This window comes from Nesoenas mayeri (assembly GCF_963082525.1).
Source record: "Nesoenas mayeri genome assembly, contig: SCAFFOLD_101, whole genome shotgun sequence".
NCBI classification, from domain to species: Eukaryota; Metazoa; Chordata; class Aves; order Columbiformes; family Columbidae; genus Nesoenas; species Nesoenas mayeri.
Genome location: NW_027660025.1, coordinates 85,395 through 97,648, shown reverse-complemented (window position 1 = coordinate 97,648; position 12,254 = coordinate 85,395). Strand labels below are relative to the sequence as shown.

Sequence of the window (12,254 nt, the reverse complement as noted above, 5' to 3'; positions counted from 1 at the left end):
CGCACCTGTTGAGGTCGCGCACCAGGTAGGGCTGCAGGTCGGCCGAGGGGCCGCGCAGCACCAGCCCCTTGGCGGGCAGGCGCTCGCCCTGGCTGGGCTGGCGCTGCAGGTGCGGGTTGCGCAGCGCCACGCTGATGTCGGTCAGCAGCCGCGGCAGCGGGCCCAGCTTCAGCAGCGCCTCCTGCGGGACGCGCGGCGTGGGCCCGCGGCAGCCACCGCGGCGGCCACGGAGCCCGGGGACCCCCGCGGCGACCACCGCGGTGGGCATGGAGCCTGGGGACCCTCATGGTGGGACATGGAGCCCAGGGACCCCCGTGCTGGGACATGGAGTCCTGGGACCCCCGTGCTGGGACATGGAGCCCTGGGACCCCCATGGTGGGAAATGGAGCCCTGGGACTCCTGTGGTGGGACATGGAGCCCGGGGACCCCCGCGGCAGCCACCGCGGCAGGCACGGAGCCCGGAGACCCCCGCGGCGGGGCATGGAGACCTGGGACCCCCATGGTGGGACATGGAGCCCGGGGACCCCCGTGGTGGGACATGGAGCCCTGCGATCCCCGTGCTGGGACATGGAGCCCTGGGACCCCCGCAGCGGGGCACAGAGCCCTGGGACCTCCCGTAGTGGGACATGGAGCCCTGGGACCCCTGTGGTGGGACATGGGAGCCCTGGGACCCCCGTGCTGGGACATGGGAGTCCTGGGACCCTCGTGGTGGGACATGGAGCCCTGGGACCTCCTGTGGTGGGACATGGAGCCCAGGGACCTCCATGCTGGGACATGGAGCCCGGGGACCCCCGTGCTGGGACATGGAGCCCGGGGACCCCCGTGCTGGGACATGGGTGGATGGGACCCCTGTGCTGGGACATGGGAGCCTGGGGACCCCCGTGGTGGGACACGGGTGGATGGGACCTCATTGACCTCCCATGGCGGAACTCAGGTGGGTGGGCCCCCAGTGACCTCCCGTGGTGGGACATGGGTGGATGGGACCTCATTGACCTCCCGTGGTGGGACATGGGACCTCATGGACCTCCCGTGGTGGGACATGGGTGGATGGGACCTCATGAACCTCCCATGGTGGGACATGAGACCCCAGGGACATCCCACGGTGGGACATGGGTGGGTGGGACCCCCGTGACCTCCCGTGGCGGAACATGGGTGGGTGGGACCTCATTGACCTCCCATGGTGGGACATGGGACCTCATTGACCTCCCATGGTGGGACATGGGTGGATGGGACCTCATTGACCTTCCATAGTGGGACATGGGACCTTATTGACCTCCCGTGATGGGACATGGGTGGATGGGACCCCAGTGACCTCCCGTGGTGGGACACGGGTGGATGGGACCTCATTGACCTTCCATAGAGGGACATGGGACCTCATGGACCTCCCGTGGTGGGACATGGGAGCCCAGTGACCTCCCGTGGTGGAACATGGGTGGATGGGACCTCATTGACCTTCCATAGTGGGACATGGGAACCCATTGACCTCCTGTGGCGGAACTCGGGTGGATGGGACCCCAGTGACCTCCCGTGGTGGGACATGGGACCCCAGGGACCCCCGTGGTGGGAAATAGGACCCCTGGGACCTCCCATGGTGGGACATGGGTGGATGGGACCTCATGGACCTTCCATGGTGGGACATGGGACCTCATGGACCTCCCGCGGCGGAACTCGGGTGGGTGGGACACGGGTGGGCGCCCCCCGTGAGGTCCCGCGTGGGCGCGCACCTTGCTGAGCTGGGACATGACCTCCCAGAGCAGCGCGTGCAGCGTGGACAGCTCGCGGCCCAGGTCGATGTAGCCCTCGAAGCTGGTGCTGTTGGTCAGCGTGTCCAGGTTGGAGATCTCGTACAGGAACTGCTGCATGCTCGTCCACTCCAGCTCCAGGAACTCGTTCATGAAGCCCATGTACTCCTCCTTGCTGCCGAACCTGGGGACGCGCCAACGCGGTCACCGCGGGCACCGCAGCCACCGCGGCCCCTCCGCTCCGCCGGGTTCCGGGCGCTCCTCCGTAACGGGGCGCCTGGTCTCCAGCCACCTCCACCACCCGCTGGGCTCCACCATCCACCAGGCTCCACCACCCACTGCGGCTCCACCACCCGCTGGGCTCCACCATCCACCAGGCTCCACCACCCACTGCGGCTCCACCATCCACTGCGGCTCCACCACCCACTGCGGCTCCACCACCCCCTGGGCTCCACCATCCACTGGGCTCCACCACCCACTGTGGTTCCACCACCCACTGTGGTTCCACCACCCACTGCGGCTCCACCATCCACTGCGGCTCCACCATCCACTGCGGCTCCACCACCCACTGCGGCTCCACCACCCACTGGGCTCCACCACCCACTGCGGCTCCACCACCCACTGGGCTCCACCACCCACTGCGGCTCCACCACCCACCGGGCTCCACCACCCACTGCGGCTCCAGCACCCACTGCGGCTCCACCACCCACTGGGCTCCACCACCCACTGCGGCTCCACCATCCAATGGGCTCCACCACCCACTGCGGCTCCACCATCCACTGGGCTCCACCACCCATCGCGGCTCCAGCACCCACTGCGGCTCCACCACCCACTGGGCTCCACCACCCATCACCCATCAGCTCATCCGTCTTCTGTCCATCCCTCTGCTTTCAGTTCATCCATCAACCCACCCGTGGATTTCCCAACCATGGTCCATCAACTCGTCCATCTTCTGTCCATCCACTCATCTTCTGTCCATCCATCCATCTTCTGTCCATCCATCCATCTATCCATCCATCTTCTGTCCATCCATCCATCCATCTATCCACCCACCTTCTGTCCATCCACCAGTTCTCCCATCCAGGTGTCCATCCACCTACCTTCTGTCCATTCATCTGTCCATCCATCCATCTTCTGTCCATCCATCCATCCGTCTATCCATCCATCCATCCATCTTCTGTCCATCCATCCATCTATCCATCCATCCATCTATCCATCCATCCATCCATCTTCTGTCCATCCATCCATCTATCCATCCATCCATCTTCTGTCCATCCATCCGTCTTCTTTCCATCCATCTTCTGTCCATTCATTCATCCATCCATCTATCCATCCATCCATCTATCCATCCACCCTCTGCCCATCCATCCATTCTCCCATCCACCTGTCCATCCATCCATCTTCTGTCCATCCATCCATCCGTCTATCCATCCATCTTCTGTCCATTCATCCATCCATCTTCTGTCCATCCATCCATCCGTCTATCCATCCATCTTCTGTCCATCCATCCACCCTCTGCCCATCCATCCGTTCTCCCATCCACCTGTCCATCCACCCACCTTCCGTCCGTCCGTCCCTCCATCCACCCATCCCCTGCCCCCCCCCGCCCCACGGCGCTCACTTGGTGAAGTTGGCGAGGTTCTGGATGACCTTGGCGATGAGCGTGAGCGTGCGCGCCGTCTGCTCGTCCGGGTACTCCTGCATCAGCCCGAACAGGCTCGGGGACATGACGGCCGGGCACAGGAAGCGCAGGAACAGCGAGGCGCTGATGAGCCGGTCGGCGACGTCCTCGCGGCCGCGCTCGGCGCAGCGCAGGCGCCACGACGCGAACACCTCCTTGAGCTCCCGCGGGAACACGCTGCGGGGGGGGTCGCACACAGGGACCCGCGGGCGCCGCGCGGGCCGCGGCCCCCCCGCACTCACCAGTGCGAGTTGACCACCTTGCAGAGCGCCAGCTCGCAGCACATGCGCAGGTTGGCCTGGTGGTCGGGCAGCGCCGACGCCGAGCACTTCATGGGGTCCACCTCGCAGTTCTCCTCCGACTCGTACAGCGCGCGGATGAACTCGCCTGCGCGGGGGGGACGTCACGGGGGGGGGGGGACGTCACGGGGGGGTGACGTCACGGGGGGAGGGAGAGATGACGTCACGGGGGGGATGATATCATGGGGGGGGATGACATCACGGGGGGAATGACGTCACGGGGAGGATGACGTCACGGGGGGAATGACGTCACGGGGGGGATGATGTCATGGGGGATGACATCACGGGGGGGGTGACATCACGGGTGGGATGACGTCACGGGGGGGATGATGTCATGGGGGGACGACATCATGGCAGGGGAGTGGGGGGGGGGAACGGACAATGTCACGGGGGGGGATGACATCACAGGGAGGATGACATCACGGGGGGACGACATCACGGGGGGACGACATCACGGAGGGGACAACATCATGGGGGGATGACATCACGGGGGGGATGACATCACGGGGGGGATGACGTCACAGGGGGGATGACATCACAGGGGGGATGACATCACAGGGGAAATGACATCACAGGGGGGGGCGATGTCACAGGGGGGACAATGTCATGGGAGGGACGATGTCACGGGGTGGGGGATGACGTCATGTTGGGGACGATGTCACAGAGGGGGTTGGGATGTCATTGGGGGGACCGCAACGTCACGGGAGGGACCACGATGTCATGGGGGGGAGTGGGATGTCACGGGGGGACCAGGATGTCATGGGGGGGCCAGGATGTCACGGGGGGGATGATGTCATGTTGGGGACAATGTCACGGGGGGGACCATGATGTCATTGGGGGGACCGCGATGTCACGAGGGGGACGGGGGGGACGTGGCCGCGATGGGAGACCTCCCGACCACCTCAGAGCCAGGTCAACAGGGACAAAGTGGGGCCAGGAACCACCCACCATCCCATAACCACGTCAACAGGGACTAAGTGGGGCCAGGGACCACTCAACTGTCCCATGGCCATGTCAATGGAGATCTGTGACCACCCCACGGTCCCACGGCCATGTCAATGGAGATCTGTGACCACCCACGGTCCCACGGCCATATCAATGGAGATCTGTGACCACCCATGGGCCCACGGCCATGTCAATGGAGATCTGTGACCACCCATGGTCCCACGGCCATGTCAATGGAGATCTGTGACCACCCACGGTCCCATGGCCATGTCAATGGAGATCTGTGACCACCCACAGTCCCACGGCCATGTCAATGGACATCTGTGACCACCCACAGTCCCACGGCCATGTCAATGGAGATCTGTGACCACCCACGGTCCCACGGCCATGTCAATGGAGATCTGTGACCACCCACAGTCCCACGGCCATGTCAATGGACATCTGTGACCACCCACAGTCCCACGGCCATGTCAATGGAGATCTGTGACCACCCACGGTCCCACGGCCATGTCAATGGAGATCTGTGACCACCCATGGGCCCACGGCCATGTCAATGGAGATTTGTGACCACCCATGGGCCCACGGCCATGTCAATGGAGATCTGTGACCACCCATGGTCCCACGGCCATGTCAATGGAGATCTGTGACCACCCATGGTCCCACGGCCATGTCAATGAAGATCTGTCCCATGGTGACCCCCCATGGTCCCATGGCCATGTCAATGGAGATCTGTCCCATGGTGACCCCCCATGGTCCCATGGCCATGTCAATGGAGATCTGTCCCATGGTGACCCCCCATGGTCCCATGGCCATGTCAATGGAGATCTGTCCCATGGTGACCCCCCAGGGCCCCTGGCGCGGATCGTGACCGGCGGTGCTGAGCTGGCCCCGCGTGCTGGACTCACCGATGGCGTCCTTGAGGTATTTCTGGCCGATGAGTTTCAGGTACTCCTCTATGGCTTTGGTGGCCAGCGTGTTCTCCCGGAAGATCAGGTGCTCCCGGTCCATGAACCGATCCACCTCCGTCATGGCCATGTCCGACAGGAAGTCCTGCCCACAGCCATCAGGGCAGCCCAGTGCTGGCCACGCCCACCCTCCCTGCGGCCTTCTGTCCGTCCGTCCGTCCAGCCAGCCATTCTTCTCCATCCATCCATCCATCCGTGTTCTTCTCCATCCATCCAACCATCCATGTTCTTCTCCATCCATCCATGTTCTTCTCCATCCATCCATCCATCCATGTTCTTCTCCATCCATCCATCCATGTTCTTCTCCATCCATCCATCTATCCAACCATCCATATTCTTCTCCATCCAACCATCCGTGTTCTTCTCCATCCATCCATGCATCCATCCAACCATCCACATTCTTCTCCATCCATCCGTCTATCCATCCATCCATTCATCCAACGATCTGTGTTCTTCTCCATCCTTCCATCCGTGTTCTTCTCCATCCATCCATCCATCTATCCAACCATCCATGTTCTTCTCCACCCATCCAACCATTCAAGTTGTTCTCCATCCATCCATGTTCTCCATCCATCCACGTTCTCCATCCACCCACGTTCTCCATCCACCCACGTTCTCCATCCATGTTCTCCATCCGTGATCTCCATCCATCCACCTTCTCTATCCACCCATGTTCTCCATCCACCCACATTCTCCATCCATCCACGTTCTCCATCCATGTTCTCCATCTGTCCATCCATGTTCTCTATCCACCCATCCACATTCTCCATCCATGTTCTCCATCCATGATCTCCATCCATCAATCCATCCACGTTCTCCATCCATCCACGTTCTCCATCCAACCCCCCCTCCCCCCCCGCCCCTCCCCCTCCCCGCCCCCACCTTGGCCTTGCCGGTGCTCTGCAGGATGTGCACCAGCGCGCAGGCCACCTCCTCCTTGCTCTTGACGCTGAGCACGGGCTCCAGCACCGCGCACAGCATGCGGTAGTTGTTGGTGACGTACTCGGCGAACTCCTTGTAGAGCTCCATGGGCAGGATGCTCATGGTCTGGAAGCGGCTCTTGACGCGCAGCGCGGGGCAGCCGGCCTTGGCCTTGCCGCCGCTGGGCTGGCTCAGCGGGTACCACTGCTCGGCGAAGTGCCGCCCGGTCACGCTGGCGATGGGGATGCTCACCATCCCCACGTAGTTGCTCTTGTCCTTCTTGCGCTTCTTGTCCGTGTCCTTGTAGAGGTGCAGGCGGATGGTGCGCACGGCCGGCAGGTTGTTGAACTCGAAGTGCTCGCCCCAGAAGACGTTGTCGGTGCGCGCCTTGCTGGTGGTGCGCGCGTACAGCATGTCGTCCAGGCACAGCTCGCAGTAGTAGCGCTTCTTGGGGGGCAGGTCGCGCGCCTCGATCACCCACAGCTTCAGCACGTTGTCCACGCGGCGGCTGTTGTCCTGCGGGGGGGCAGCGGGGGTCGGCGGGGGCGGGGGGATGGGGGGGGGGCGTGGGGGGGGACGTGGGGACAGTAGGGGATGGGTGGGGGGGTGTGGGGACGGTGCGTGGGGAGCTGGGGGTTTGACCAACCACATCCCCACCAGTTGACCATCCCCATTCCCACCAGTTGACCATCCCAACCAGTTGACCATCCCCATCCCCACCAGTTGACCATCCCCATCCCAACCAATTGACCATCCCCATTCCCACCAGTTGACCATCCCCATCCCAACCGGTTGACCATCCCCATTCCTACTGGTTGACCATCCCCATCTCCACCAGTTGACCATCCCCATCCCCACCAGTTGACCACCCTCAACCAGTTGACCATCCCCATTCCAACCAGTTGACCATCCCAACCAGTTGACCATCCCCATTCCCACTAGTTGACCATCCCCATCCCAACCAGTTGACCACCCCCACCAGCTGACCATCCCCATCCCCACTAGTTGACCAAGCCCATCCCCACCAGTTGACCATCCCCATCCCAACCAGTTGACCATCCCCATCCCAACCGGTTGACCATCCCCACTCCTACTGGTTGACCATCCCCATTCCCACCAGTTGACCATCCCCATCCCAACCAGTTGACCATCCCCATCCAACCAGTTGACCACTCCCATCTCCACCAGTTGACCATCCTCATCCCAACCAACTGACCACCCCCATTCCCACCAGTTGACCATCCCCATCCCAACCAGTTGACCATCCCCACCGGTTGACCATCCCCACCCCCACCAGCTGACCCCCCACCCCCACCCGCCAGCCGCCCCTCCCCCCACCTTATTGGGCTTGACCCGCCCGCTGCAGGTTCTCGATCCACTTGTCCCTCTCGGCGGCCGAGCGGCAGGCGAAGCACTTGGTCCCCGAGGCCGTGGTGACCTGGGGGGACACCCACCCGTGAGCGGCACCGGGGCCACCACGGGGCGGGGGTGACACCCACCGGGGCCACCAGGCGGGGGGGAATGGGGGGTGACACCCACCAGTGCCACCATGTGGGGGGGTGGGGGGTGACACCCACCAGTGCCACCATGGAGGGGGGGGGTGGGGGATGACACCCACTGGTGTCACCATGCATGGAGTGGGGGGGTGACACCCATTGGTGCCACCATGGGGGGGGTGGGAGGTGACACCCACCGGGACCACCATGGGGGGGGATGGGGGGGGGTGACACCCACTAATGCCACCATGGAGGGGGGTGGGGGGGTGACACCCACTAGTGCCACCATAGGGGGGGATGGGTGACACCCACCAGTGCCACCACGGGGGCGATGGGTAACACCCACCAGTTCCACCATGGGGGGGGAGTGACACCCACCAGTGGCACCATGGGGGGAGGGGTGGCAGGTGACACCCACCAGTCCCACCATGGGGGGGATGGGTGCCACCCACGGGTGCCACCACGCGGGGGGGGGGGGTTGGGGGGGGTGGGGGGTCGTGGGGGCGGGCCCACCACAGGGGGGGTTGGGGGGGGGTCGTGTGGGGGGTGGTGCCACCACAGGGGGGGTTTTGGGGGGGTGGGGGGGGGGGGCGGTGCCACCACAGGGGGGGTTTGGGGTGGTTCACGGGGGCGGTGCCACCACAGGGGGGTGTTTTGGGGGGGGTCGTGGGGGGGGGGTCGGCACCTCGAAGCAGGAACTCCTGCCCCAGGATGCTGCTGTGCACGGCCTTGATGATGGAGTCCTCGTCCAGGTTGAGCTCCAGCGCCTCGGCCGCGCTGCTGGGGCTCAGCAGCGACTCGTGCGAGTGCGACTCCTTGAAGCTCTGCATCAGCCGCGCCCTGCGGGGGGAGGGGCAGGGTGGGGGGGGGGCGGGGGGTGGGGGGGTGGGGGGTGGGGGAGGGGCTGGGGGGGGGGGTGCCCGGGGTGGGGGGGGGGGGCGGTGCGGCCATGCGAGCGGGGGGTGCGGCGGCGGCGCCGGGTGCTGAGTGCGGGGCGGGGGGTACCTGGGGCGTCCGCGCGGGGGGACCTGGGGACCCAGCGTCCGCGGCGGCGGGACGGACGGGACGGACAGAGAGACACACAGTCAGGGCCGGGGGGGGGGGGGGGGCTTGGGGGGGGGGTTGGGGGGAGGGGGGGGCGCCTGGGAGTGACCCCGCGCCCCGAAATACCGGGGGATGCGGGAGGTTGGGGACGCAAAGGTGGGGGGACCCAGGCGTCCGGGGGGACAAAAGTCACAAGGGACCCCAGGCGTCCCGGGGGGACAAAGTCACAAGGGACTCAGGCGTCCAAAGTCACAGGGGACCCAGGCGTCCGGGGGGACAAAGTCACAGGGGACCCAGGCGTCCGGGGCTTCAAAGTCACAGGGGACCCAGGCGTCCGGGGCTCCAAAGTTACAAGGGACCCAGGCGTCCGGGGAGACAGAGTCACAGGGGACCCAGGCGCCCGGAGTCGCAAAGCCACGGGGGGACCCAGGCGTCCGGGGGAGACAAAGTCACAGGGGACCCAGGTGTCCGGACCTGCCCTGCCCCCCCTTTGGGAAGGGGACACAGGTGTTCAGGCTCCCCCCACCCCAGAATGGGAGGACCCAGGCGTCCGGGGCCCCCCTAACTCAAAATGGGAGGACCCAGGCATTCGGGGCTCCAAAGTCACAGGGGACCCAGGCGTCCGGACCCGCCCCCCCTTGTGAAAGGGGGAGGACCGGGGAGGACCCAGGTGTCCGGGCACCCCAAAAACCAGCAGGATCCAGGTAGGAAACCATCCCCCAAATCAAGGGGGGGACCCAGACATCCAGGCCCCCCCTGCCAAAAGGGACCCAGGCGTCCGGGCGCCAAATTTACCCCCGGGGCTGCGTCAGCAGCGGCCACGGCCCCATGGCCCCATGGCCCCAATGTGTCCCCATGTCCCCAATGTGTCCCCATGTCCCCAATGTGCCCCCATGTCCCCATGTCCCCAATGTGTCCCAATGTCCCCACGTCCCCATGTCCCCAATGTGTCCCCATGTCCCCAGTGTGTCCCTTGTGTCCCACGTCCCCAATGTGTCCCCATGTCCCCAATGTGTCCCCGTGTCCCCATGTCCCCAGTGTGTCCCCATGTCCCCAATGTGTCCCCAATGCTAAAAATGCCCTCCCCTTGGGGACAAGGGACATCACGGGGACACGAGGACACGGGACCGGCCCCACGGGCGGCGCGGGGACAGCGGGACGGGCAGCGTCACACCCACCGGTGACAAGGGACCCACATGTGTCCCCAGGGTGGGGGCGGGGACAGCGGGGACCTGTCACCCGTGGGGACAATGGGGACACTGGGACCCGTCACATGCGGGGACGCTGGGGACCTGTCACACACGTGGGAACAATGGGGACACTGGAGACCTGTCACATGTGGGGACACTGGGAACCTGTCACACAAGGGGACACTGGGGGACAGGTGGTACCTGTCACACGTGGGGACAATGGGGACACTGGGAACCTGTCACCCCGTGGGGACACTGGGGACCTGTCACACAGGGGACACTGGGGACATCCCTGTGCCCATCGTGGGGAGGCAGGGGAGCAGGATTGTCCCTGAGCTGTCCCCAGGGTGTCCCTGGGGTGTCCCCAAGGTGTCCCCGTCCTGTCCCCAGGGTGTCCCTGTCCTGTCCCTGGGTGTCCCCCGTCCTGTCCCCGAGTGTCCCAGTGCTGTCCCCATCCTATCCCCATCCTGTCCACGGGTGTCCCCGTGCTATCCCCACCTTGTCTCCATGCTGTCCCCATGCTGTGCCCGTCCTGTCCCCTGGTGTCCCTGTCCCGTCCCGGGGGTGTCCCCAGGTGTCCCTGTCCTGTCCCTGCGCTGTCCCCGTCATGTCCCCTCCTTGTTCCCGGGGTGTCCCCAGGGTGTCCCTGTCCTGTCTCTGGGTGTCCCTGCGCTGTCCCCATCCTGTCCCCCCCTTGTCCCCGCAGTGTCCTCATCCTGTCCCTGGGTGTCCCCCCCTTGTCCCCTGGGTGTCCCCAGGGTGTCCCTGTGGTGTCCCCAGGGTGTCCCTGTCCTGTCCCCGTGCTGTCCCCATCCTGTCCATGGGTGTCCCTCCCTTGTCCCCTGGGTGGCATTTGACATTTCTGTCCATGGGTGTCCCCCCCTTGTCCCCATGTTGTCCCTGTCCTGTCCCCGCGCTGTCCCCAGGGTGTCCCCGTGCTGTTCCTGCAGTATCCCTGGGGTGTCCCCATCCTGTCCTGGGTGTCCCCGTGCTGTCCCTGTCCTGTCCCTGGGTGTCCCTGTGGTGTCCCCATGCTGTCCCCGTCCTGTCCCCATCCTATCCCCATCCTGTCCCTGGGTTGTCCCCGTGCTGTCCCTATCCTGTCCCCATCTTGTCCCCAGGGTGTCCCCGCCTTGTCCCCAGGGTGTCCCTGTCCTGTCCCTGGGTGTCCCCTGGGTGTCCCCATGGTGTCCCCCCCTTGTCCCCAGGGTGTCCCCCGGGGTGTCCCCTGGATGTCCCTGGGGTGTTCCCGCCTTGTCCCCAGGATGTCCCCGGGGTGTCCCCGGGGTGTCCCCACGCTGTCCCCAGGGTGTCCCTGTGGTTTCCCCGGGGTGTCCCCGGGGTGTCCCCGCGCGCACCCCACCTGTCGTGGTCGGCGCTGCGGAAGCGCGGCAGGATCTGGCGGAAGCTGCTGGTGCGGTCCAGCTTGGGCTGGCTCTTGGTGCGCTTGATGGAGCTCTTGAGGCGGCGGCTCAGGAAGCCTTGCTGGGGTACAGGCGGCTGAGGGGGCCCGGTCGCCATGGCGACGGGGACCCGGGTCGCCATGGCCACGGGGGGGGGGGGGGGTGACGGACTGAGGTTACCGCGGTAACGCGGTGGGGGGAAGGACCGGTGTGGTCGTGGTGACGGGGGTAAAGCATCAGGGTTACCGTGGCGACGGGAAACTGCGTTGCCACGGTGATGGGGGGCGAAGGACCGGGATGCCATGGCAACGGGGGGCAAAGGACTGAGGTTACGTGGTAACATGGGGAGAAGGACCAGGGTTACCATGGCGATGGGGGGGGAAGGGGCCGGGTCACCATGGTGATGGGGGGCAAAGAGCCGGGGTTGCCATAGTGACAGAGGGCAAAGGACCGAGGTTACCACGGTAACGTGGGGGGGAAGGACCAGGGTTGCCGGCGATGGGGGCAAAGCATCGTGGTTCCCATGGCAACGGGGAGCCCAGGTTGCCACGGTGATGGGGCAAAGGAC

At 65.1% G+C, this 12,254-nt stretch overlaps 1 protein-coding gene across 1 annotated transcript in view; it reads right to left on the bottom strand.

The window, feature by feature from the left end:
- Nucleotides 1-12,254, bottom strand: part of SYNGAP1 (synaptic Ras GTPase activating protein 1) — a gene marked incomplete at both ends in the record, with an annotated part of 28,601 nt that overhangs the window by 6,903 nt on the left and 9,444 nt on the right. The window contains 11 exon segments of the mRNA XM_080364459.1: nt 6-181; nt 1,725-1,926; nt 3,364-3,600; nt 3,666-3,810; nt 5,573-5,717; nt 6,515-7,069; nt 7,892-7,906; nt 7,908-7,991; nt 8,735-8,743; nt 8,745-8,889; nt 11,647-11,768. Coding sequence (XP_080220585.1) covers nt 6-181; nt 1,725-1,926; nt 3,364-3,600; nt 3,666-3,810; nt 5,573-5,717; nt 6,515-7,069; nt 7,892-7,906; nt 7,908-7,991; nt 8,735-8,743; nt 8,745-8,889; nt 11,647-11,768 — 1,835 coding nt within the window.